This window comes from Amblyomma maculatum, chromosome 2 (genome assembly GCF_055883805.1).
Source record: "Amblyomma maculatum isolate TAMU_Amacu chromosome 2, ASM5588380v1, whole genome shotgun sequence".
NCBI lineage: Eukaryota > Metazoa > Arthropoda > Arachnida > Ixodida > Ixodidae > Amblyomma > Amblyomma maculatum.
The window spans coordinates 128908831-128931362 of record NC_139345.1 but is presented as its reverse complement, the minus strand read 5'-3'; the positions used below and the strand labels follow the sequence as shown (position 1 = coordinate 128931362).

General features: G+C 47.2%; 2 protein-coding genes, 5 non-coding genes and 1 pseudogene across 7 annotated transcripts; all 8 read left to right on the top strand.

Moving 5' to 3' along the window:
- The first annotated feature begins 8527 nt into the window (after positions 1–8527).
- Positions 8528–9534, top strand: LOC146199827 (uncharacterized; annotated as a pseudogene).
- Positions 9535–9598: 64 nt separating this feature from the next.
- TRNAM-CAU (transfer RNA methionine (anticodon CAU)) lies at positions 9599–9670 on the top strand. Its single transcript has one exon. It is a non-coding gene; the product is annotated as a tRNA-Met (tRNA).
- A 71-nt stretch (positions 9671–9741) lies between these two features.
- On the top strand, positions 9742–9813 carry TRNAM-CAU (transfer RNA methionine (anticodon CAU)). The gene has a single exon. It is a non-coding gene; the product is annotated as a tRNA-Met (tRNA).
- Positions 9814–10027: 214 nt separating this feature from the next.
- Positions 10028–10099, top strand: TRNAM-CAU (transfer RNA methionine (anticodon CAU)). Its single transcript has one exon. It is a non-coding gene; the product is annotated as a tRNA-Met (tRNA).
- Positions 10100–15347: 5248 nt separating this feature from the next.
- Positions 15348–15419, top strand: TRNAM-CAU (transfer RNA methionine (anticodon CAU)). Its single transcript has one exon. It is a non-coding gene; the product is annotated as a tRNA-Met (tRNA).
- A 127-nt stretch (positions 15420–15546) lies between these two features.
- On the top strand, positions 15547–16635 carry LOC146199822 (uncharacterized). The gene has a single exon (XM_084595257.1). It carries the CDS (start codon positions 15547–15549, stop codon positions 16618–16620), a length of 1074 nt encoding a protein of 357 aa, XP_084451383.1. The 3' UTR covers positions 16621–16635.
- Positions 16636–19294: 2659 nt separating this feature from the next.
- LOC146199821 (uncharacterized) lies at positions 19295–20444 on the top strand. Its single transcript, XM_084595258.1, has one exon. It carries the CDS (start codon positions 19295–19297, stop codon positions 20354–20356), a length of 1062 nt encoding a protein of 353 aa, XP_084451384.1. The 3' UTR covers positions 20357–20444.
- A 440-nt stretch (positions 20445–20884) lies between these two features.
- TRNAM-CAU (transfer RNA methionine (anticodon CAU)) lies at positions 20885–20956 on the top strand. Its single transcript has one exon. It is a non-coding gene; the product is annotated as a tRNA-Met (tRNA).
- The last annotated feature ends 1576 nt before the right edge of the window (positions 20957–22532 follow it).

Below are 22532 nucleotides of genomic sequence, written 5' to 3'. Positions count from 1 at the left end.
TACCTTTTCAATGTTCCCAGAAAAAAACTGTATAAAGATCTCATTGACGTGATGCTGCCGGTGCCTTTTTACCGGGCATTACACTGTGGAGGCCCAGGGCAGGACGTTTTGAAAAGAGTCAAGAAGATGCCCGTGAGGCCATCTGCTAAAACGTTCCTTTTCAAACTTCACTCTAATACGCTCCCTGTTAAGACCTGGCTGAATGAAAAAGGTATCTTCATCCCATGGACAACAAATTCCCTGTTGTGCAAAAAACCGGAGACAATTGAACACGTCTTCTTACAGTGTTGGGATGCTGTCTTTCTATGGGACGTCCTCCAAAGGACAATTAAAAAGGAACTTCCCCTAACTCCGTACGGTATCAGATTCCTACCAGTGCAGAACGATGATGCACCTTATGATTTAATTATGCTTCTTGGCCTCCATAGTTTGTGGAAAACACGAATGCAGGTGCGTCACGCAGATATAAATACACGATCTGCGCGTGAAAACTTCATTGAAAGTGCGGTGTATATACGCGAAACTTTCAGGATGCAGCAGGATCTACCACAATGGCAATGTCTATTTGATGAGTTGGTGAACCTGAAAAGAATTTAGCCGCGTACGCGTTAGCTCAGGTGTAGTTGACGTGTTTTACCATGTGTATTTTGTTTTGTGTTTCACGGCAATAAAGAAAAACAAAAAAAAAGAGTGGCGCAGTGGAAGCGTGCTGGGCCCATAACCCAGAGGTCCGTGGATCGAAACCACGCTCTGCTACATTGTTTTATTCGTTCACAAAGTAATTCCGCGCCTATTACACTGTTTATTAAAAACCTTGTTCATCGCCTAGCAGAGTGGCGCAGTGGATTCTGCTTCCGGCCACACCAGTGAACGGACGCAGGATGCAGGGCTCCTCAGGAGCGGCTTCAGCGGCCATGTCAGGCCGCGGTAACAGGACTGCTGAACAGGATAGTACTTATCAAGTTGTTTTGCCTGCACTGCCAACAGGTCGGTTTGTTTTGAATACGGTTTTTTTGCATGCCGATATCAGGGCCCGCCCGTACCGGGTGGAAGATTTCCGCGACGCTTTGGCACAGCATTCGCTGATCCCCGATGTTGTTGCGATGGGGGCGTATCGGATGAGCCACGTCTGGGCTGTCACTCTCAAGGATTCTGAAGCGGTGACCAAGCTTGTTAGTGTAGGCGAGTTGAGTGTGAAAAACGGTCGCTGCTTGGTAATTGACCCGGCGAACCAGGATGTGCGGCTGAAACTTCACTGGCTGCTACACAACGTGCCAGACGAGGATGATCGTGCTGCCTTTGCGCCGTACGGAAAGGTATCCGAAGTTACACGGGAGAGCTGGCGAGTTAAAGGTATGTTAGAAAAGGGCTCAACTACTAGACTCGTCACGCTGAAGCTGAAAGCTGGCATGAAGCTCGACGACCTGCCGCATCAGCTGAATGTTAGCGGTGAGCTGGCGCTCGTTATTGTGCCAGGCAGACCCCCGCTGTGTCTACGCTGCCGGAGTACGGGTCACATCCGCAAAGAGTGCCAGGTTCCTCGCTGCGGAACCTGTCGACGGTTCGGGCATGAAGACAGCCAGTGTGCTCGTACCTACGCTAGCATTGCCGGACCTGGGACCAGCGAAGACTCGTCGGAGTTAATAATGGACGAGGTGGATGCGGAGTAGGCTGCTGACATTAGAGGTCAGTCAACAAAACAGGACGCGCCTTCCATGACTGTTTTAACAAAGCATAAGGTGACGGTGCCCAGTCAAGAGAGTGAAACTCTGCAAGCCTTGCAAGATCCGTCACAGGACCATGAAGGGGCGTCTAAGGAAGCATCAGAAGATGTAATCAATTTTTCTGACGCTGAGGAGCATCTCAGCACTGAGCCTTTTTGTACTGATGCCATGGAGGTTGGGCCGGAGACAGCAGCCTTTATTGCCGCGAAACGTCCACACGAAGAAAGCGTCAAGGAGACTCAGCTGCCAGGCGGTGTTTGTAGTGAGCCGCCGTCGAAAACTTCGGGCATCCGAAGAGCAACGTTAAGACCGAAGCCGAACTTCTCGGCCGACACGCGGCAGGCGGGGAAACCGCCTCCGTAGGTTTTGTGGTGTCCTGAACGATTTGTGGGTCGGCTCCCTACCGACCAGCGTCAGGAACATTCTGCAACCAAGCGGGGCGTGTGTGAGCAAAAATGACAGACGGTGCTTGGACTTCGTTTGTATGCAGCCCGACGTTCTGCTGGGAGGACAATACATGCACACATATGCCACTGTTCTTCAGAAGCGGAGGCCACGCAATCATGAAGGTAGGCACCATGCGGGTATGGGCGGCCCTTTCTAACACATGACTCTCAAGCTTAATTCGGCGTTACACGTAGCTACTTTGAATGTCAGAGGTCTGGGAGCGAGAAGGCGACAATGCCAGCTCAGTCGACTCCTTGTGGATAATGATATAGATATAGCAGCTGTGCAAGAGTCAAAGATTGAGAGCCAAGAAAGCACTAACCGTATGGTGGCTTCTTTTAAAACAAACTTTTATGTGTGTGTATGCCATTCTGTTGGTGTATCGGGTGGATGCCTTTTATTTATACGTAACACGCTGGGAGTAAGTGTAGAGTTCGTTTTTGCCTGTCCAAGTGGTCGGCTTTTGGTTACTGATTTTACCTACTGTAATTTATGCTGGCGTGTTGTCTGTGTGTATGCTCCCAATTCAGAATGCGAACGTGGATTGTCTTTTGAGTCTATTGAATTGTGGTTGAAGGTCGACAAAATCTTGCTTGTACTTGGCAATTACAACTGTGTGTGCGCAGCTGTGGACCGAGCGGCGAAGTGTAAACCTCGAAGAGACAGAAGCTCCGAGCTGTTGAATGCACTTGTGCATGAATACGGCTTTGAGGATGTTGGTAGCGTGTTCTCCACTGGAAACCAACCAGAGTTCACGCACTTTCAGAGAGATAGCCATGCTAGATTGGACAGGATGTATGCCTCGGTTGATCTTGTTTCCCTATGTACTGCATATGAGGTCAAACCTGTGTCTTTCAGCGATCATTGTCTCGTGAGTGCAGTGTTCGGTAGGGCAGGAAAGAAATCGCGCTTTAACTGGTACCTATGGAAACTGAATGCCAAACTTCTCGCCGATGAAGAGTTCCTTACGGAAGTTAAGACCGAGTTTGAAGATCGTCTGGCTAAGCGACCAGTAAGTTTTGCAGCGGAATGGGACAGCTTCAAAGAGTGGGTGAAATTGAAATCCATAGAAAAGAGCAGTAAGGTGCGGCATAAAGAGAAAGAAAAAGAAAATGAACTGAATGAACAACTACAGTTTTTTTTTTAGCATGGAAAGTAATGTGCCAGGGCATTTCGCCAGTAAAATACGAGAGATTAAAAGGGAGCTGGAAACAATCGACAGCGAAAGATACACAGCGGCTGTCATACGTGCAATGGCTGAAAAACTTTGGGCTGGAGAAGTGCCGACAAAACGAGCCCTAGCAGACGAAAAAAGATACGCCTGCCAGAAAGAAATAAGGAGTATAAGGTATGCCGGCCATATCACTGAAGATGCTAAAGATGTTCAGCGTGCGGTAGTAGAGCACTTCGAAGAACTGATAAAGCGTTAAGCTTGAGACTGTAGGCGGCTTTCAAACAGATTTTCTAAGACTGATGCCTGCACTGGATGACGAAAGTAAAGCGCGCCTAGAAACACCGATAACGTTGCAGGAGGTAGAATCTGCAATAGATGACCTGACACCTGGGAAAGCACCTGGGCCGGATGGTCTAAGCGCTGCCTTCTTTAAAACCTTTCAGCAGTATGCAGCTCAGTTTATGCTCGATGTAATCACTGAAGCTTATGAACGTAATACTGTTCCATTGTCTTTCGCTACATCGCACATTGTGCTAATACCCAAGACAGATGATCCAGAGAAACGAATGTTGGTGGGGTCGTATCGACCGATTAGCCTCACCAATGTTGACTACAAGGTGTATATGAAGGTTTTAGCAAAAAGACTGCAAAGCGTAATAAAAAAACTGGTTGGGTCTCATCAAACATGCGGCATCAAGGGTCGATCCATTGCACGAATATACATGTCGCAAGAACCGTACTAGAATGTGTTGATGCACTCGGTGGTCAGATAGCCATGATGCAGTTAGATTTGGCGAAAGCCTTTGACCGTGTTTCTCACGAAATTCTTTTTTCCATTTTGGAGCATTCTAACCTTGGAAAAGTCATAGTGGAGGGTGTTAAAATGGCTTACGCGAACTGCACGACCCGTATTATAGTGAATGGTGAACTGACTGACAGCATCGCAGTACGTACATCGGTAAGGCAGGGCTGCCCGCTCTCACCCCTGCTTTTTGCACTGTATTTAGAGCCACTTTGCTTGGCTATCATTGATAGCGATCGCACTTTAGGGTTCAAGCTGCAATCAGCACACGTGAAAATGCTAGCATATGCTGATGACATAGCAGTGTTTTGCGCAACTAGAAAGAGCATCTGTGAAGTTACGGGTGTCGTCCAAACATTTTGTGATCAAACCGGATGTAAGATCAATTGGGAGAAAAGCTCTGGGTTTTGGCACGGTGATTGGGACGTGACACCTGATTTCTTCTGTAAGCTGCGATGGTCTGCACTCCCAACGCGATATCTAGGCGTGCCTTTAGATTGTTATCGAGATCCCAACGTGCACTGGATGGAAGAAACATCCAGAGCGAAAGAAAAAGCGGATGCGTGGCAAGGAAGGCAACTCTCAATGTTTTCGCGCGCTACTATTTGCAATGTTTTTCTTATTTCGAGGCTGTGGTACCTCATGAATGTGTTGTGTGTCTCAAGAACCTCAATTCAGAAAATGCACCGCGTTTTTGCTGTTTTTATTTGGGCCTCCACATGGGAAAAAACCGCCCGGACGAATTTGTTTATTTCTGTTAAAAGGGGCGGGCTTGGCCTTGCCCGTTTGTTCTTGCGTCAAGTGGTTTCGCGATTTATATTCCTGCGTGATCAAAAAGATACCTTTCTGAGAACTGTGATGCAAGTGCGATTGCAGAGGCTGCTCCCTGAATGGATTGTGTCATGTGAAAGCATGCCTGGTACTGTGACTGGTTACCTGCGCGAGGTTGTTTTTTCGTGCAAGTTGCTGGAAATGCGGTTTTCTTTTGATTACCTTTTCAATGTTCCCAGAAAAAAACTGTATAAAGATCTCATTGACGTGATGCTGCCGGTGCCTTTTTACCGGGCATTACACTGTGGAGGCCCAGGGCAGGACGTTTTGAAAAGAGTCAAGAAGATGCCCGTGAGGCCATCTGCTAAAACGTTCCTTTTCAAACTTCACTCTAATACGCTCCCTGTTAAGACCTGGCTGAATGAAAAGGTATCTTCATCCCATGGACAACGAATTGTCTGTTGTGCAAAAAACCGGAGACAATTGAACACGTCTTCTTACAGTGTTGGGATGCTGTCTTTCTATGGGACGTCCTCCAAAGGACAATTAAAAAGGAACTTCCCCTAACTCCGTACGGTATCAGATTCCTACCAGTGCAGAACGATGATGCACCTTATGATTTAATTATGCTTCTTGGCCTCCATAGTTTGTGGAAAACACGAATGCAGGTGCGTCACGCAGATATAAATACACGATCTGCGCGTGAAAACTTCATTGAAAGTGCGGTGTATATACGCGAAACTTTCAGGATGCAGCAGGATCCACCACAATGGCAATGTCTATTTGATGAGTTGGTGAACCTGTAAAGAATTTAGCCGCGTACGCGTTAGCTCAAGTGTAGTTGACGTGTTTTACCATGTGTATTTTGTTTTGTGTTTCACGGCAATAAAGAAAAACAAAAAAAAAAAGAGTGGCGCAGTGGAAGCGTGCTGGGCCCATAATCCAGAGGTCCGTGGATCGAAACCACGCTCTGCTACATTGTTTTATTCGTTCACAAAGTAATTCCACGCCTATTACACTGTTTATTAAAAACCTTGCTCTTTGCCTAGCAGAGTGGCGCAGTGGAAGCGTGCTGGGCCCATAACCCAGAGGTCCGTAGATCGAAACCACGCTCTGCTACATTTTTTTATTCGTTCACAAAGTAATTCCGCGCCTATGGAGCCTATGGATCCAATGGATCCAACCCCTGCTCTGACATTCGGGACGCTTAATGTGAGAGGGTTAGCAACGAAGAAAAAGCAGAGCCAGGTGTTGCGCCTTATAACGGACAGAGACATCGATGTGCTAGCCGTTCAAGAGACCAAAGTCGAGGGAGAGGAAGAGACCGGGAGCATGGTGCAGCGCTTCACGTCGAAGTATTATGCCGTTGTGAGCCATGCAGTCGGAACTTCTGCCGGGTGCGTCCTTCTTGTAAAAAAGTTGCCTGGACTTAACGTGCAGACCTATGCTTCCGGAGAGACAGGGCGATACGTGATTTGTGATTTCGGTTTTGAGAATATAGAATGGCGGGTTATCTGTGTTTATGCACCTAATGAATTGGAGGATAGGTGTTCCTTTTTTGAGAGCCTGAAATATTACTGCACTAGTGAGAAACAGATAGTGCTCATGGGCGATTTCAATTGTGTTCTGGCGGCACGCGATAAAAGCAGCACCCGAGCCTTCAGGGACAGAAGTACAGACTTATTGTCACGACTGATAGATGAATATGCATTAGATGATGTGGCGGAGTGTTTAGACGGTGAACGTAGTGTGCAATACACCCACTTTCAAGGTATTAGTCATGCTCGCCTCGACAGGATTTACATGTCACTGGACTTAATACCAAAGTGTCAAAAATACCGAGTTTTACCAGTGGCCTTTTCAGATCACTGTGCAGTGATATGCACTCTAGGCAAAAGGAAGCGAGCCAGTGAATTTTCATGGGAGCTGTGGAAATTAAATTGTAAACTGCTAAAAGACCAAATTTTCACTGAGTATGTGACGGAAAAAATTACCAAAATAGTAAATGAGTGTCAAAACGAAATCGGGCTCCAGTGGGTACTAGCCAAAGAAGAATTTAAGATGAAGGCCATTGAGCGGTCTACTTTGCTAAAGCACCAGGAAAGATTACAGGAAAAACAGCTGAGAGATATACTTGAAAAATTGTTGGCGCAGGAATGTAAAACGCCCGGCATAGGTAAGGAAGATATTAAGAAAACAAAGCAAAAGCTTGAACTTATCGAGGAAGACCGATATCGAGGGGCGATAGTGAGGGCGAGAGCGGAAGAATTGGTTGCAGGGGAGACGCCCACTAAGCGGGCTTTAGGAATGGAAAAAGCGCACGCACGACGCAACGAAATGCAGGAGATCGAAGGAGCGGGTGGGGTAGTGACCGATGGCGATCGCATCAATCATGCTTTCTTTGATTACTACCAGGCGTTGTTCGCACAACATGAAGTTGACGTGCACAGATTTAAAGGCGAGTTTCTCGGCGCTATGCCTAGGCTCGATGAATCCCGAAAGGAAAGCTTGGAGAGGCGAATTAGTGAAAAAGAAGTTGAACGAGCAATAGAGAACTTGAACTCGGGAAAGTCTCCTGGCCCAGATGGGTTAAGTGCAGCTTTTTACAAAGCGTTTAAAACGGAATTAACCCCACTTTTGACTTCGCTGTTTAATGATGCCTATGATCGTAAGGAGTTGCCCCCTTCTTACGGTGCGGCCCATACCGTCCTCATCCCTAAAACAGATGATCCTATAAAGCTCAGACAGGTTACTGCATATAGGCCGATCTCACTAACGAACGTCGATTATAAAATATTCATGAAAGTGTTGGCGGCGAGGCTTCAGAGCGTTATTAAAGAAATTGTTGGCCCTCATCAAACTTGTGGCATAAAGAACAGGTCTATTGCTTACAATATTCATAAGGCAAGGTGTGTGCTGGAGTGTAGCGACGTCACTGGGGTACCTGTGGCAATTCTCCCGCTAGATCTTGAAAAAGCGTTTTACTGTGTTGCTCATGAGATTTTGTTTTCTATCTTAGATCATATCAATGTAGGTTCTATTATCACTGAGGGTGTGGCCATGGCGTACCGACACGGCACTACAAAGTTCATTGTTAATAAATCGTTGGGGGCCCCCATTAACTTGGAACGTTCGGTGCGTCAGGGTTGCCCCCTCAGTCCACTCTTGTTTTGTATGTATGTTGAAACTTTGTGCTTGCACATAATACAGAATAATGCTGTTCATGGTTTTCGGCTGCAAGAAGCGGAAGTGAAAGTCCTAGCATATGCAGATGATGTAGCAATTTTCTGTGTCACAAAGGATAGCATTAGCAGTGCGGTAGAAGGTGTTAAAAGATTTAGTTTGGTCACGGGAAGCAAGGTGAACTGGGGAAAGTGCGTGGGGTTCTGGCACGGAGAATGGCCGGATACTCCTCACATTTTCGCTAATGTGACCTGGTGTACGACCCCTGTAAAGTACCTTGGAGTCCCGTTGGAATTTTACAGAGATACTGAACAGTATTGGAAGGGGCAGGCACAAGAGACACAAGAAAAAGCAGAAAAGTGGAAAGGTACTCATTTATCCGTGTTTGCAAGAGCCACTGTGCGTAACCTGTTTTTTATTAGTAAACTGTGGTATGTGATGCAAGTGCTCCACTGCTCGCGAATTAACATACAAAAGGTACATCGAATTTTTGCGGTTTTTGTATGGGCCTCTAGCTGGGAAAGGTGCAGCGGACAAACTTGTTCAGACGGGTCAAAGACGGAGGCCTAGGGCTGGGACACTTATTTGTGAGGCAACTGGTAAACAGATTTGTGTTTTTCCGTGATGTTGAAGATCCTTTCCTGCGCACAGTGTGCCAAGTAAGGCTAGGGCGAGCCTTGCCAGAGTATGTAGTTGCAACAAAATGCATGACAGGGGGCCTTTTTGGTTATTTCCGAGAGATAGTAACCAGCGTCAGATTCTTAACTACTCGGTTTTCAAAGGAATATTTGATCAGTGTAACAAGGAAAACGTTGTACAGAGATGTGTGCGATGTTATCTTTCCGGTGCCGTTGTACAGGGCCTTGTACTGTGGAGGCCCCGGCGGTAATGTGTTGCAAAGGGTTAAAAAAATGAATGTATCGCCGGAAGTCAAGAGTTTTTTCTTTAAAGTGCACACTGGAGCTTTACCCGTCAAATCTTTTTTGGAAGAAAAAGAGATGTTTCTACCGTGGGGACCAAACTGCTTAATCTGCAAGCAACCGGAGACCATAGACCATGTTTTTTTGCACTGTTGGGAAGGGGTTTATTTTTGGGACGTGCTACAGAGGACCATGAAGAAACAGCTCCCGTTGCATTCACACGGAATTAGGTACTTGCCAACAAAAAATGACGGTGGGATCCCGTTCGATTTAGTCATGCTGGTGGGCCTCCACAGTATATGGCGCTCTCGTATGGCCGGGTACTACTGTGACCCCGAAGCGCGTCCAGCGCGTATATATTTTCGAGAGAGCATCTGCAAGTTTGTAGAAATACAGAAGATACGGAATCCTGTCCCTGAGTGGCTCTCAAGGCTAGAGCCTTTGACAACACTCAGAGAATTTTAATGTGACAAAGCCTGGTCCTCTCTTGGGGATTTCGCTTCTTGTATAACTGTGTACATATTGTTTTTTTTTCTTTGTTTTGGGAAAGCCGAGGGCCGGCAATAAAGAAAAAAAAAGCAGAGTGGCGCAGTGGAAGCGTGCTGGGCTCATAACCCAGAGGTCCGTGGATCGAAACCACGGTCTGCTACATTGTTTTATTTATTCACAAAGTAGTTCCGCGCCTATTACACTGTTTACTAAAAACCTTGTTCATCGCCTAGCAGAGTGGCGCAGTGGAAGCGTGCTGGGCCCATAACCCAGAGGTCCGTGGATCGAAACCACGCTCTGCTACATTGCTTTATTTGTTCACAAAGTAGTTCCGCGCCTATTACACTGTTTATTAAAAACCTTGTTCATCGCCTAGCAGAGTGGCGCAGTGGAAGCGTGCTGGGCCCATAACCCAGAGGTCCGTGGATCGAAACCACGGTCTGCTACATTGTTTTATTTGTTCACAAAGTAGTTCCGCGCCTATTACACTGTTTATTAAAAACCTTGTTCATCGCCTAGCAGAGTGGCGCAGTGGAAGCGTGCTGGGCCCATAACCCAGAGGTCCGTGGATCGAAACCACGCTCTGCTACATTGTTTTATTTGTTCACAAAGTAGTTCCGCGCCTATTACACTGTTTATTAAAAACCTTGTTCATCGCCTAGCAGAGTGGCGCAGTGGTCATTCTACTTCCGGCCACCAGCGTGTACGGACGCAGAATCATGAGCTCCGGCGGAGCGGCGATTGCGGCCCAGGCTGGCCGCGGTAACAGGCTTAACGCAAACGATGATAAGGAATATCAGCTCATTTTGCCGCATCTGCCCACCGGACGTGTTGTTTTCAACACAGTTTTTTTGCACGGCGGCGTACGAGTGCGACCCTTAAGGGTTGAAGATTTCCGGGACGCCCTGGCCAAGACTGGTACGCTCCAAGACGTGGTGGCCTTGGGGGCCTACCAAATAAACCATGTCTGGGCGGTGACCTTGAGCAGCTCTGAAGCAACCAAGCGGCTGCTAGCCTTCAAGGAGCTTCAAGTGAAAGGCCGACGTTGTATCATCATTGACCCGGAGGATCAACAGATGAAGCTACGGCTCCACTGGATGTTGCATGGCGTGGCAGATGAGGATATCAGAACTGCTTTTGCGGCTTTCGGTGAGGTGACCGAAGTTACCCGTGAGCGGTGGCGCGTTCAGGGCGTTCAGGAAAAGGGCTCAACAACGAGAGCCGTACTCCTGAAGTTGAAGCCCGGGATGAAGATAGACGACCTACCTCATCAGATAAGAGTGGCAGGGGAGTTGGCCCTTGTTGTGGTGCCTGGGCGGCCAATGCAGTGCCTGCGCTGCCGCGGGACCGGTCATGTGCGCCGGGAATGTAAAATTTCGCGGTGTTCGACATGTAAGCGTTTTGGCCACTCCGAGGAAGATTGCGTACGAACGTATGCAGTGGCCACTGCACCGACAGCGAGGGCGGACATGACGGAGCACCAAATGGATGTCGCAGAGACGGAGGAGGCCGCAAAAGGGGTCGGAGAGGCTGAGAGGATGGCAGCAACGACAGGCATGTTAGTGCCTCCGGGGGGTGATGACGAGATGCTCGGTGGACCAGACAGGGAAGTGGCACTGCCAAGCAACGCACCGTCGGAGGAAGAAAGGGTGAGCGAGGCCGAGAGCTCAAAAATTGAACTTCCGGAGTCTGCGGGCAGACGGGGGACCCTCGAAGGGAGCAGCGGCCGAGCGACCAACGTCCAGGGCCCTACGAAGCGTGCCCACGACGGGAGCGCCAGTGAGACGAACGAGGCAGAGGCAGCTAGCAACGACGAGCCGCCGATAAAAACGCCAATAGGGAGGAGGGCGACCTTCAAACCAAGACCGAATGTCTCGACGGACAGGAGAGCTGCCGAAAAGCCGCCCCTGTCGCAAGGTCTGCCAGTCCAACCTCATGGCTCAGGCGTCAACGAAAGCGTCTAGCGCCATGCTAGACGTGAAGTGTAAGCACCAAGCTCTTGGCCTCTTTTCACTCTAAGAAAATGGCTTATGTACTGTCACTAAAGGTTGCGACCCTTAACGTGAGAGGTCTAGCAGCGAAAAGGAAGCAGAGCCAGGTCCTGCGCCTTTTAAATGAAAATGACATCGATATACTTGGAGTTCAAGAGACAAAAGTCGAGGGTGAACAAGAGACCGAGAGCATGGTGCAACGTTTCACGTCGCGGTTTTACGCAGTTGTCAGCCATGCAGTCGGTACTTCTGCTGGATGCGTCCTGTTTGTGAAGAAGTTGCCGGGTCTTGTAGTGCAGTCGCATGCTTCTTTTCCGTCGGGTCGGGGCGTGGTCCTCGATTTTAGTTTTTGCTCGGCTGAGTGGCGTGCTGTTTGTATATATGCACCTACGGTAGTTGATGAGGGGGCTGCTTTGTTTGATTTTGTTGAAGAGTATTTAAGCACGGATAAGCAACTTGTCTTTCTGGGAGATTTCAATTGTGTACTGAGCTCCGGTGACAAAACTAGCCATCGTACATTTAGGGATCGTAGCACAGAGGCACTTTCGCGCTTGATTGACGAGTTTGCACTGGTGGACGTTGCAGAGTGTCTCCCGAGCTAGCGACGGGTTCAGTATACTCATTTTCAGGGTGCTAGCCACGCCCGCCTTGACAGGATTTATGTGTCCGCCGAACTGGCTCCAAAATGCCAGGATTATTATGTTTTGGCGGTAACGTACTCAGATCACTGCATGGTTCTGTGTACAATTGGAACAAGAAAGGGAGGTAGCGGTTTTAATTGGGAATTGTGGAAGTTAAATAATAAACTGCTGAATGACGAGCAATTGACCAGACTAGTAGAAGAAGAAATTGGTAAGATTTGTCAGGAGGACACCCACGAACTGGGTCAAGAATGGGAACTGTGTAAGCAACAAATTAAAATCAAAGCTATAGAAAAGGCCAGCTGCATACGGTTTCAAGAAAAACAAAATGAAATGCATTTAAGATGTTTGCTAGATAAATTGTTAGCCCTGGAGTGTAACACGCCAGGGTTATACATGGACGACGTTAGAAAAATAAAACAAAGACTTCAACTGAATGACGAAGACCGTTATCGCGGAGCACTGGTGCGTGCGAGAGCGGAAAAATTGGCCATGGACGAGACGCCGACAAAAAGATCGTTGGGAATAGAAAGAGCAAATGCAAGGCGAAATCATGTGGCAGAGGTAGATTGGGCAGGACGCACAGAAACCGATAACGAAGGAATCGCGAAAGCTTTCCGGGAGTATTATGAAGATCTGTTTTCGTCCCGAGAGGTTTATTTGGACCGTTTTAAAGAAGCCTTTCTTGACGCGATGCCGAAAATTGACGAGGAACAAAAAGAAAGACTGGAGCGGCCAATAAGCGAAAAAGAAGTGCAGCAGGCAATAGAAAATTTAAACCCAGGGAAAACACCCGGGCCTGATGGCCTGAGTGCGGCTTTTTATAAAGCGTTCAAGGAACAGCTATCTCCTTTGTTGTGCGCCTTATTTAATGAAGCGTATGAACTGAAGGCACTGCCTGCGTCTTTCGGATCGTCGCACACAGTACTTATTCCGAAAACTGACCAACCAGATAAGCTTAGGCAGTTGTCGTCTTACAGGCCCATTCCTCTGACAAACGTTGATTACAAGATTTATATGAAGGTGCTTGCTGGCAGACTACAAACGGTTATATGCGAACTAGTGGGCCCTCACCAAACGTGCGGTATCAAAGGGCGATCTATCTTTCAGAACATTCACAAAGCGAGAAGCGTGCTCGAATGCTGCGATGAAACTCATGCATGTGTTGCGTTACTGCAGTTGGACTTGGAGAAAGCTTTTGATTGTGTGGCACATACTATTCTGTTCAGTATATTAGACTATGTTAATGTCGGCTCTGTTATTCGAGAGGGAGTGGCCTTGGCGTACCGTAACTGCACTACGAGATTAATTGTCAATAAGTCACTGGGGGCCCCCATCAACGCACGACGTTCGGTGCGCCAAGGTTGCCCCCTCAGCCCTCTTTTGTTCGGCATTTATATTGAAACATTGTGTTTAAGCATCCTACAAAACAATGACATTGATGGTTTTCGACTGCAGGAGTCAGAAGTCAAATTGCTGACTTACGCAGATGACGTTGCGGTTTTTTGTATGAATAAAGAGAGTATAAAGAGGACAGTGGATGTGGTAAAACATTTTAGCAAAGTCACAGGGAGTAAAGTTAACTGGGTAAATGCCTGGGATTTTGGCACGGAGAATGGCAGCTGACCCCCGACACTTTCGCTAATGTGTCGTGGGTTACAACGCCTGCAAAGTACTTGGGTGTGCCCTTGGAATTTTACAAGGAAAGCGAGCCATATTGGCTAGAGCAGGTCAGAGAAACCCGTGAAGAAGCGGAGAAATGGAAAAGCGCTCAATTATCAATATTTGCAAGAGCCGCAGTTTGCAACCAGCTTTTAATTAGTAAGTTATGGTATGTAATGGAAGTGTTGCATTGCTCCCGTGTAAATGTGCAAAAATTGCATCGAGTTTTTGCGGTGTTTGTTTGGGCCTCGAGTTGGGAGAGGTGCAGTCGGACAAATTTGTTCCGGCAGGTGAAGCATGGGGGGCTTGGTCTGGGTCATTTGTTTGTGCGACAGATTGTCAACCGGTTTATGTTTTTTAGGGATGCCAGCGATCCATTCCTGCGCACAGTGTGTCAACAAAGACTTGGTCGAGCGTTGCCTGATTTCGTAGTTTATACTCAATGTATGCCGGGTTCTCTTTTTGGATTCTTTAGGGAAATTGTTGTGAGCGTGAAATTCTTAAGCGCACGTTTTTCGAAAGTGTATTTAAGTAATGTTAACAGGAGAACATTATACAAGGATGTTTGTGAAGTGGCGTTCCCGGTGCCCTTGTACCGAGCTTTATACTATGGAGGCACAGGAAGTAATGTATTAAAACGCGTAAAGAAAATGCAAGTTGCTACGGGAGCTAAAACCTTTTTCTTTATGCTACATACCGGTACTCTGTGTGTAAAATCATTTATGGAGGAAAAGGGTATGTTCCTACCGTGGGGGGCCCAATGTCTCATCTGCAAACAGCCAGAGACAATAGATCACGTGTTTTTGCATTGCTGGGAGGGGGTATATTTGTGGGATGTTCTGCAAAGGACAATAAAAAAACAGTTGCCACTTGATTCCCATGGCATTAGGTATTTGCCATTGGATAACCACGATGATATGCCGTTAGACCAGGTTATGTTAATGTGCCTCCACAGTATATGGCGCGCACGAATGGCTGGTTATCACTGCGATCCAGATGCACGGCCAGCCCGCATGTATTTCCGTGAAAGTGTGCAGCGATGGCTCGAAGTGCTTAAATTGCAACCATGTGCTCCTGAGTGGCTGTCAAAGCTGGAACCTTTGACGGTGCTCAAGGAATTTTAACATGACAATGCCTGCCCCTCAGGGGGGGTTAGGCAACGTGAACTAGCTTTGTGTACGTATATTATTCCTATGTTCATGTTGTTTTGAGTTCCAGTGTGGTGTATTTGTGTCAAAGTCAGGCAATAAAGAAAAAAAAAGCATTGTGGCGCAGTGGAAGCGTGCTGGACCCGTAACCCAGAGGTCCGTGGATCGAAACCACGCTCTGCTACATTGTTTTATTTGTTCACAAAGTAGTTCCGCACCCACTGCACTGTTTTTAAATACCCGTTTCAATGTCTAGCAGAGTGGCGCAGTGGAAGCGTGATGGGCCCAAACCCAGAGGTCCGTGGATCGAAACCACGCTCTGCTACATTGTTTTATTTGTTCACAAAGTAGTTCCGCACCCACTGCACTGTTTTTAAATACCCGTTTCAATGTCTAGCAGAGTGGCGCAGTGGAAGCGTGCTGGGCCCATAACCCAGAGGTCCGTGGATCGAAACCACGCTCTGCTACACTGTTTTATTTGTTTACAAAGTAGTTCCGCACCCACTGCACTGTTTTTAAATACCCGTTTCAATGTCTAGCAGAGTGGCTCAGGGGATTCCACTTCCGGCCACCGAGCGTGACGGACGTGCTATCATGTGCTCCGTTGGAGCGGCGTTAGCGGCTCAGCCGAGCCGCGGAATCGGGATTGCTGTTCATGATAACGAGGAATACGAAGTGATGCTGCCCCACCTACCTACAGGTCGTATCGTTTTGAACACAGTATTTTTGCACGGCGACGTTCGGGCGCGGCCGTATAGGGTCGAGGACTACAGGGATGCCCTTGCCCGTTTGGATTTGCTCCCTGAGGTTGTAGCCCTGGGAGCATTCCAAATGAATCACGTGTGGGCGGTCACGTTTAGGAGTTCAGAAGCCATGCAGAAAGTGCACGCGGCTGAAAGCATTTGCGTCAAGGAACGTCGGTGCATCGTTATCGACCCCAACAAGCAGGAAGTCCGAGTCAAGGTGCACTGGGTTCTCCACAATGTGACTGACGAAGATGTGCGGGTGGCCTTCCGACCATATGGTGAAGTGACGGAAACGTCGAAAGAGAAGTGGCGTGTTCAAGGCGTCACCGAAAAGGGGTCCACAACTAGAATGTTGAGCCTAAAACTGAACAAAGGTGTCACAGCTGAAGAAATTCCCCACCAAATCCGTATCGCAGGTGAGCCAGCTCTTTTAGTAGTCGCAGGGAGGCCCCCCCTTTGCCTGCGATGTCAAGGGAAAGGCCACATTCGTCGCGACTGTCGAGTGCCTAGGTGCTCGCGTTGTCGGCGATTTGGGCATGATGAGAGCCAGTGTGTTCCCACGTACGCCAGCATGACGGGCCCGGCAAGGAACAGTGAGCTGGCGGAACATGTCATGGATGAGGTGGAGGCTGAAGAAGCGTCAAAGGAAGCAGGATTTTTACCATCTGCAGCTGCAAAAGACCTGCAACCTCCAAGCAGTGAGCACACTGTGGCGACGATGGCCTCGCAGCATGAACTGCCTCAACTCGAACAGGAGCAGAAGAAAAATCAAGAGGTGACGCCTACTGTCGAAATGGAAGATACCCCCAAAGAACGAAGCAAGCACCCTACAAAATGTCAAAGATGCAACCATGGAAGACACCGCTGTTTCGGCCACAAAACGCTCTCATCTTCAAGCGGTACAAGGCGACCAGCTAAGTGACGGTGCAGCAGTGGAGGAGCCGCCCACCAAAGCGACACCGACGCGGCGAGCGCCATTTAGACCAAGGCCAACTATTCCGCCTTATAGAAGAACAGCAGAAGCGACGCTGAAATAGCGCTGCTTCTGTGGGAACTTTGTCCTTTTCGGATGCCGGAGCAACGTGCGCGACACACTTGACTACGCATGGAGGACGACCTAGAAGAAGCGCATCGAGCCTCTAGTAAAGGCTGGCACAGCGTGGACACAAGTGTTAATCCGCTGAGCACGGAAACCGCTGCCGCGACATGGTGCCCTGAGGTGAGCACTGCACGATTTGTGTGTTCCTCCAGAGATAAGGGAATATTATTTCATATGCCATTGCGCATAGCGACGTTGAATGTCAGGGGGCTGGCAGCGATCAAGCGTCAGCGTCAAGTCAGCCGAATTTTCCTAGAAAATGATTTCGACATTATCGCTTTGCAAGAAACCAAAATTGAGAGTGAGGAACATACAGATCGAATGGTTGCCAATTTTGGGTCGCGATACAATTTGTGTATATGTCATGCTGTTGGAAGGTCGGGTGGTTGCGCCCTATTTTTGAGAAACAGTCTGGGCATTGTGGAGGAAAATGTCGTAGCATCCGAAGAAGGCCGGTTACTGGTTGTTGACTTTGTACTGTCTGGTAGTGCTTGGCGTGTTATATGTGTGTATGCACCTAACAATCAGACTGAGCGTGTTGCTTTTTTTGAGAAGGTTGAAGTGTTCCTAAATCGCGCGAAAAGTGTTATTCTTATGGGTGACTTCAACTGTGTCTGCTTAACAGAAGACCGAGTACCCAAGTCCCCGATTCGCGATCAGAGCGCTCGGTTGCTGAACTCACTAATTCAAGACTATAATATGGAAGATCTTGGCAGTGTACTGTCCCAAGGCTCACATCCCGGTTTTACGCATTTCCAACGCGGCAGTAATGCGAGACTAGACAGAGTGTACGCCAGCTTGCAACTTGTCACAGCATGTGAAAAATACGATCTAAAGCACCTCTCGTTCAGCGATCACAGTCTTGTGATGGTTACGTTTGGTAACAAGCCCAAAAAGTCACGGTTTAGTTGGGACCTCTGGAAGCTTAACGTAAAACTTCTAGAGGATGAAGAATTCATTGAGCGAATTAAAGAAGTGATAGCTAAAATGCCCTCGACTCGCTCATGGAGCTACGCAGCAAAGTGGGAATCATTTAAGAACGACGTCAAGGTGATTGCGATAGAACGAGGAACAATACTTCATCAAAGATGTCAAAAAAATGGAGAAAGAATTGAAGTGCAATTTGGATTTCATAATGTGTATGGAAACAGCAGCGCCTGGCATGTACATAAACAAAATCCGAGAAATAAAGAACCAGCTAGAAGCTCTGGAGACAGACAAGTACAGAGCGGCGGTGATAAGAGCGCGGGCCGAAAAGTTGTGGGCAGGTGAAGCACCGAACAAACGTGCGTTGTGCGATGAAAGGCGGTATGCAACGCAGAAAGAAATCCGGCAGATTCGGTACCACAATGAGATTACCAGCGACAAGAAGGAAATTGAGCAGGTCTTTGTGGAATATTATACAGAACTGGTAGGGAATAAAAAAACAAGGTGCGAACTGCGTGATGAATTTTTATCTCTAGTGCCCAGATTAGATGAGCCCACTATCGCTCGCCTAGAACAACCCATCAGCATTGGTGAAGTTGAAAGCGCAATTGATGAGCTAGTCCTTGGGAAGACGCCAGGGCCCGACGGCCTCGGGGCCGCTTTTTATAAGACTTTTCGAGATGAAATTAGCCCAGCTTTACATGCGGTGATCACGGAAGCCTACAAAGAAAAACAAATGCCACTGTCTTTTCCTACTGGTCGCGTAGTGCTAATCCCCAAAACGGATGACCAAAGGAAACTGCAGTCGGTAGGGTCTTATCGCCCGATTACGCTGGCCAATACCGACTACAAGATATTCATGAAGGTTCTGGCCAAGCGCCTGCAAAGTGTGATCATGCAACTCGTTGGACCGCAGCAAACCTGCGGAATAAAAGGGCGCAGTATATGCACAAATGTTCATGTTGCGCGTAGTATTCTGCAATGTTGTGATGACTTTGCTGGTCGAGTAGCAATGATCCAACTGGACCTGGCAAAGGCATTCGATCGGGTATCGCATGAAGTTCTGTACAGCGTGCTCGAACATGCAAATGTAGGATGCGTTATTCTTGATGGTCTAAAAATGGTTTATGACAATTTGACCTTTCGAATCATTGTTAACAAAAGCTTAAGCGAAACTGTCCCCGGCGGTCTTCAGTAAGACAAGGTTGCCCACTCTCCTTTACTTTTCGCTCTGTACCTGGAGCCATTTTGTCTTAAACTGATCAACTCCGGACTAATTAACGGTGTTCGTATTGAGTCGTCCCAGGTGAAAGTTCTTGCCTATGCGGATGATATTGCGGTGTTTTGTAGCGACCGAAAAAGTGTTCAATAAGCAATTTTCGTTGCCAAAAAATTTTGTGAACAGACAGGCGCTGAGATTAACTGGGACAAAAGTGTCGGCTTCTGGCACGGAAATTGGGAAATTGCGCCGAGGTCTTTTGCGAACCTCCAGTGGACAACCGTTCCGTCGAAGTATTTGGGAGTGCCACTGCAATATTATAACAGGAGCGCCGATTACTGGAATGACGTGATGCCCGAAGTGAAGGAGAAAGCAGGGGCATTTCAAGGTAGAGAATTATCCATGTTTGCGAGGGCATCCGTTTGCAATATTTTTCTAATCTCCAAATTGTGGTATGTTTCGCAGTTTCTTTCTATGTCACGCGTATATGTGCGAAAAATGCACAATGTGTTTGCTGTATTCATTTGGGCGTCCAACTGGGAAAGGACAAAACGAACCAATTTATTTCGATCAGTTCGTGATGGTGGTGTCGGTCTCTCACATTTGTTTTTTCGGCAACTCGTCTCCCGTTTTATGTTTTTCAGGGATCAAAGTGAGCCCTTCTTACGTTCAATGATGCAAGTGCGCCTAGCAAATGCCCTTCCAGATTTTATTGTGTCTACTTCAGGGTTGCCAATATGCGGGTTGAAGGGATATTTAAAGGAGATTGTTGACTCTGTCTATATACTGAAGGTTCGATTCTCGATAGAATATTTAAGTCTGGTGAACAAGAAAAAATTGTATAGTGACTTAATAGATGTCATGATGCCAGTTCCCTTGTACCGAATGATAAACAATGGAGGCCGAGGGCAAGATGTTTTACAAAGAGTTAAAAAGATGCCGATCAAAGCAAGTACGAAGTCGTTCTTTTTCAAACTGCACACTAGTACACTTCCCGTTAAGACCTGGCTAGCTGAAAAAGGAATATTTGTACCCTGGACCACAAACTGTTTATTATGTAAAAAGCCTGAAAACATCGAGCACGTGTTCATTGAATGCTGGGACCCGGTATTTTATTGGGATATTCTCCAACGTACCATAAAGAAGGATTTGCCCATAACACCCATAGGAATACGCTATCTACCAACATACAATGATCACACAGGTATTCCCTACGACATGATAATGCTGCTCGGCCTCCATAGTTTATGGAAGACACGAATGGCAGTCAAGAATGCAGATGTCAACGTGCTGTCGGTCAGAGAAAACTTTGTTGAAAGTGTGTGCTATGTACGTGAAGTTTATCGGGCGCAGGTTGAGCCACCTTCATGGCTGAATGTTTTGGATGAACTGATCCAGTTCAGGAGATTTTAATGTATCACTTCAGCCAAAGCAGGCTGAAGTGATTTTTTTTTTATTACAATGTATTTCATTTGTCTCAATAACCAGGTAAATAAAAAAAAAAAAAGCAGAGTGGCTCAGTGGAAGCGTGCTGGGCCCATAACCCAGAGGTTCGTGGATCGAAACCACGCTCTGCTACATTGTTTTATTTGTTCACAAAGTAGTTCCGCGCCTATTACACTGTTTATTAAAAACCTTGTTCATCGCCTAGCAGAGTGGCGCAGTGGAAGCTTCGTGCTGGGCCCATAACCCAGAGGTCCGTGGATCGAAACCACGCTCTGCTACATTGTTTTATTTGTTCACAAAGTAGTTCCGCGCCTATTACACTGTTTATTAAAAACCTTGTTCATCGCCTAGCAGAGTGGCGCAGTGGAAGCTTCGTGCTGGGCCCATAACCCAGAGGTCCGTGGATCGAAACCACGCTCTGCTACATTGTTTTATTTGTTCACAAAGTAGTTCCGCGCCTATTACACTGTTTATTAAAAACCTTGTTCATCGCCTAGCAGAGTGGCGCAGTGGAAGCGTGCTGGGCCCATAACCCAGAGGTCCGTGGATCGAAACCACGCTCTGCTAACACAATTTTTTTTATTTTTTTGCATTCACAGGACGAAATATTTCGACTCGTGCTAGGAAATCGACTAGACATTACTTTGAGCGTCAAAGCGGCCTGTAGTCCCATTGGACAAATACGAAGAAAATACTAATTACTGGAATGAAAAAGCTGAAGAAATACGGGAAAGGACGAAAGGATGGATGGGACGTAACCTCTCTATTTTCGCCCGTGCGACTGTATGCAATACCTTTTTGGTGGCAAGAATAATGTATTTACTTCAAGTATTGTATTGTGCTCGAATCAATATAGAAAGGTATTTGCGGTCTTCATTTGGTCGTCCAACTGGAAACGAATTAGCAGAGATAATCTCTTTCGGCGAGTTAAAGACGGAGGGTTGTCTCTAATGCATCTATATGTGCGGCAGATGGTTTTAAGGTTTTGTTTCCTACGTGACCAAAAAGATTCATTCCCGAGAACCTTTATGCAAATCATGCTATCCAGTGCAATTCCAGAGTTTATGGTCTCTTCATGCTCTGCTCGGGGATGCACTGTGTCACGCTTCCTGCGAGAAGTGGTGTGGTCGTTAAGGTTTTTGCGCGTGCGGTACTCTGTAGAGTATTCATCGACGGTACCGCCTAAGCGGCTGTACAAGGATCTTATTTCACAATTGTTCCCAGCTCCATTGTACAGAACCTTATACTGTGAAGGCCCAGGGAAAGACGTGCTCAAGCGAGTTAAAAACATGATTGTTGCACCGGGCGTAAAATCATTCTTTTTTAAATTGTATACAGGAACCCTCCCAGTCAAAACATGGATGGAAGAAAAGGGCCTTTTTGTACCTTGGGGCTGGAACTGTCTACTATGTAGGAAACCTGAAACAGTTGAGCACGTGTTCCTGGATTGTTGGGATGCGGTGTTTTACTGGGATGTGTTACAAAGGACACTTAAAAAAGACCTACCATTGACGCCACGTGGAATTCTGTACCTGACAACTGTTAATGATGATGATTTTCAGTATGACCTCATCATGCTATTGGGCCTTCAGAGTATTTGGAGGAGTAGGATGGCTTATAGACAGTGTGATGTCGATGCACGATCTGTATGTGATTATTTTGTTGAACAAGTGTATAAACTAAAAGAAATTTTGAAGCAGCAAGACGCTGCGGAGGAGGTCTTGAGTCTGATGGGCGAACTTGTGGTAATTAAAGTCCATTAGACACGGTTGTCAGCCAAGGGGCATGGCAACCATGATCTTTTACTGATGTATTTGTACCAATTCATGCAATAAAGAAAAAGAAAAAGCAGAGTGGCGCAGCGGAAACGTGCTGGGCCCCTAACACAGAGGTCCGTGGATCAAACCACGCTCTGCTAACACAGTTTTTTTTTCCAAAAGTTACTTAGTGTTTGCTGTGTTTGTTTTTGTTTTTTTCACCGTGGGAACGCACAATTCGAACCAGTCTTTCTCGGTCTGTGGCTGACGGCAGTCTCGGCCTTGTGCATTTGTTTCTGCGTCAGCAAATTGATCCCTTTCTGGGGACAGTGATTCGGGTGCGTTTGGCTCAGTTGTTACCTGAATTTGTTGTATCATCTTCTAAT

Bases quoted from the DNA above. Each gene is read 5' to 3' on its own strand.
- LOC146199821 (XM_084595258.1), top strand. From the start codon at position 19,295: ATGCCCGAAGTGAAGGAGAAAGCAGGGGCATTTCAAGGTAGAGAATTA.
- LOC146199822 (XM_084595257.1), top strand. From the start codon at position 15,547: ATGTGCTCCGTTGGAGCGGCGTTAGCGGCTCAGCCGAGCCGCGGAATC.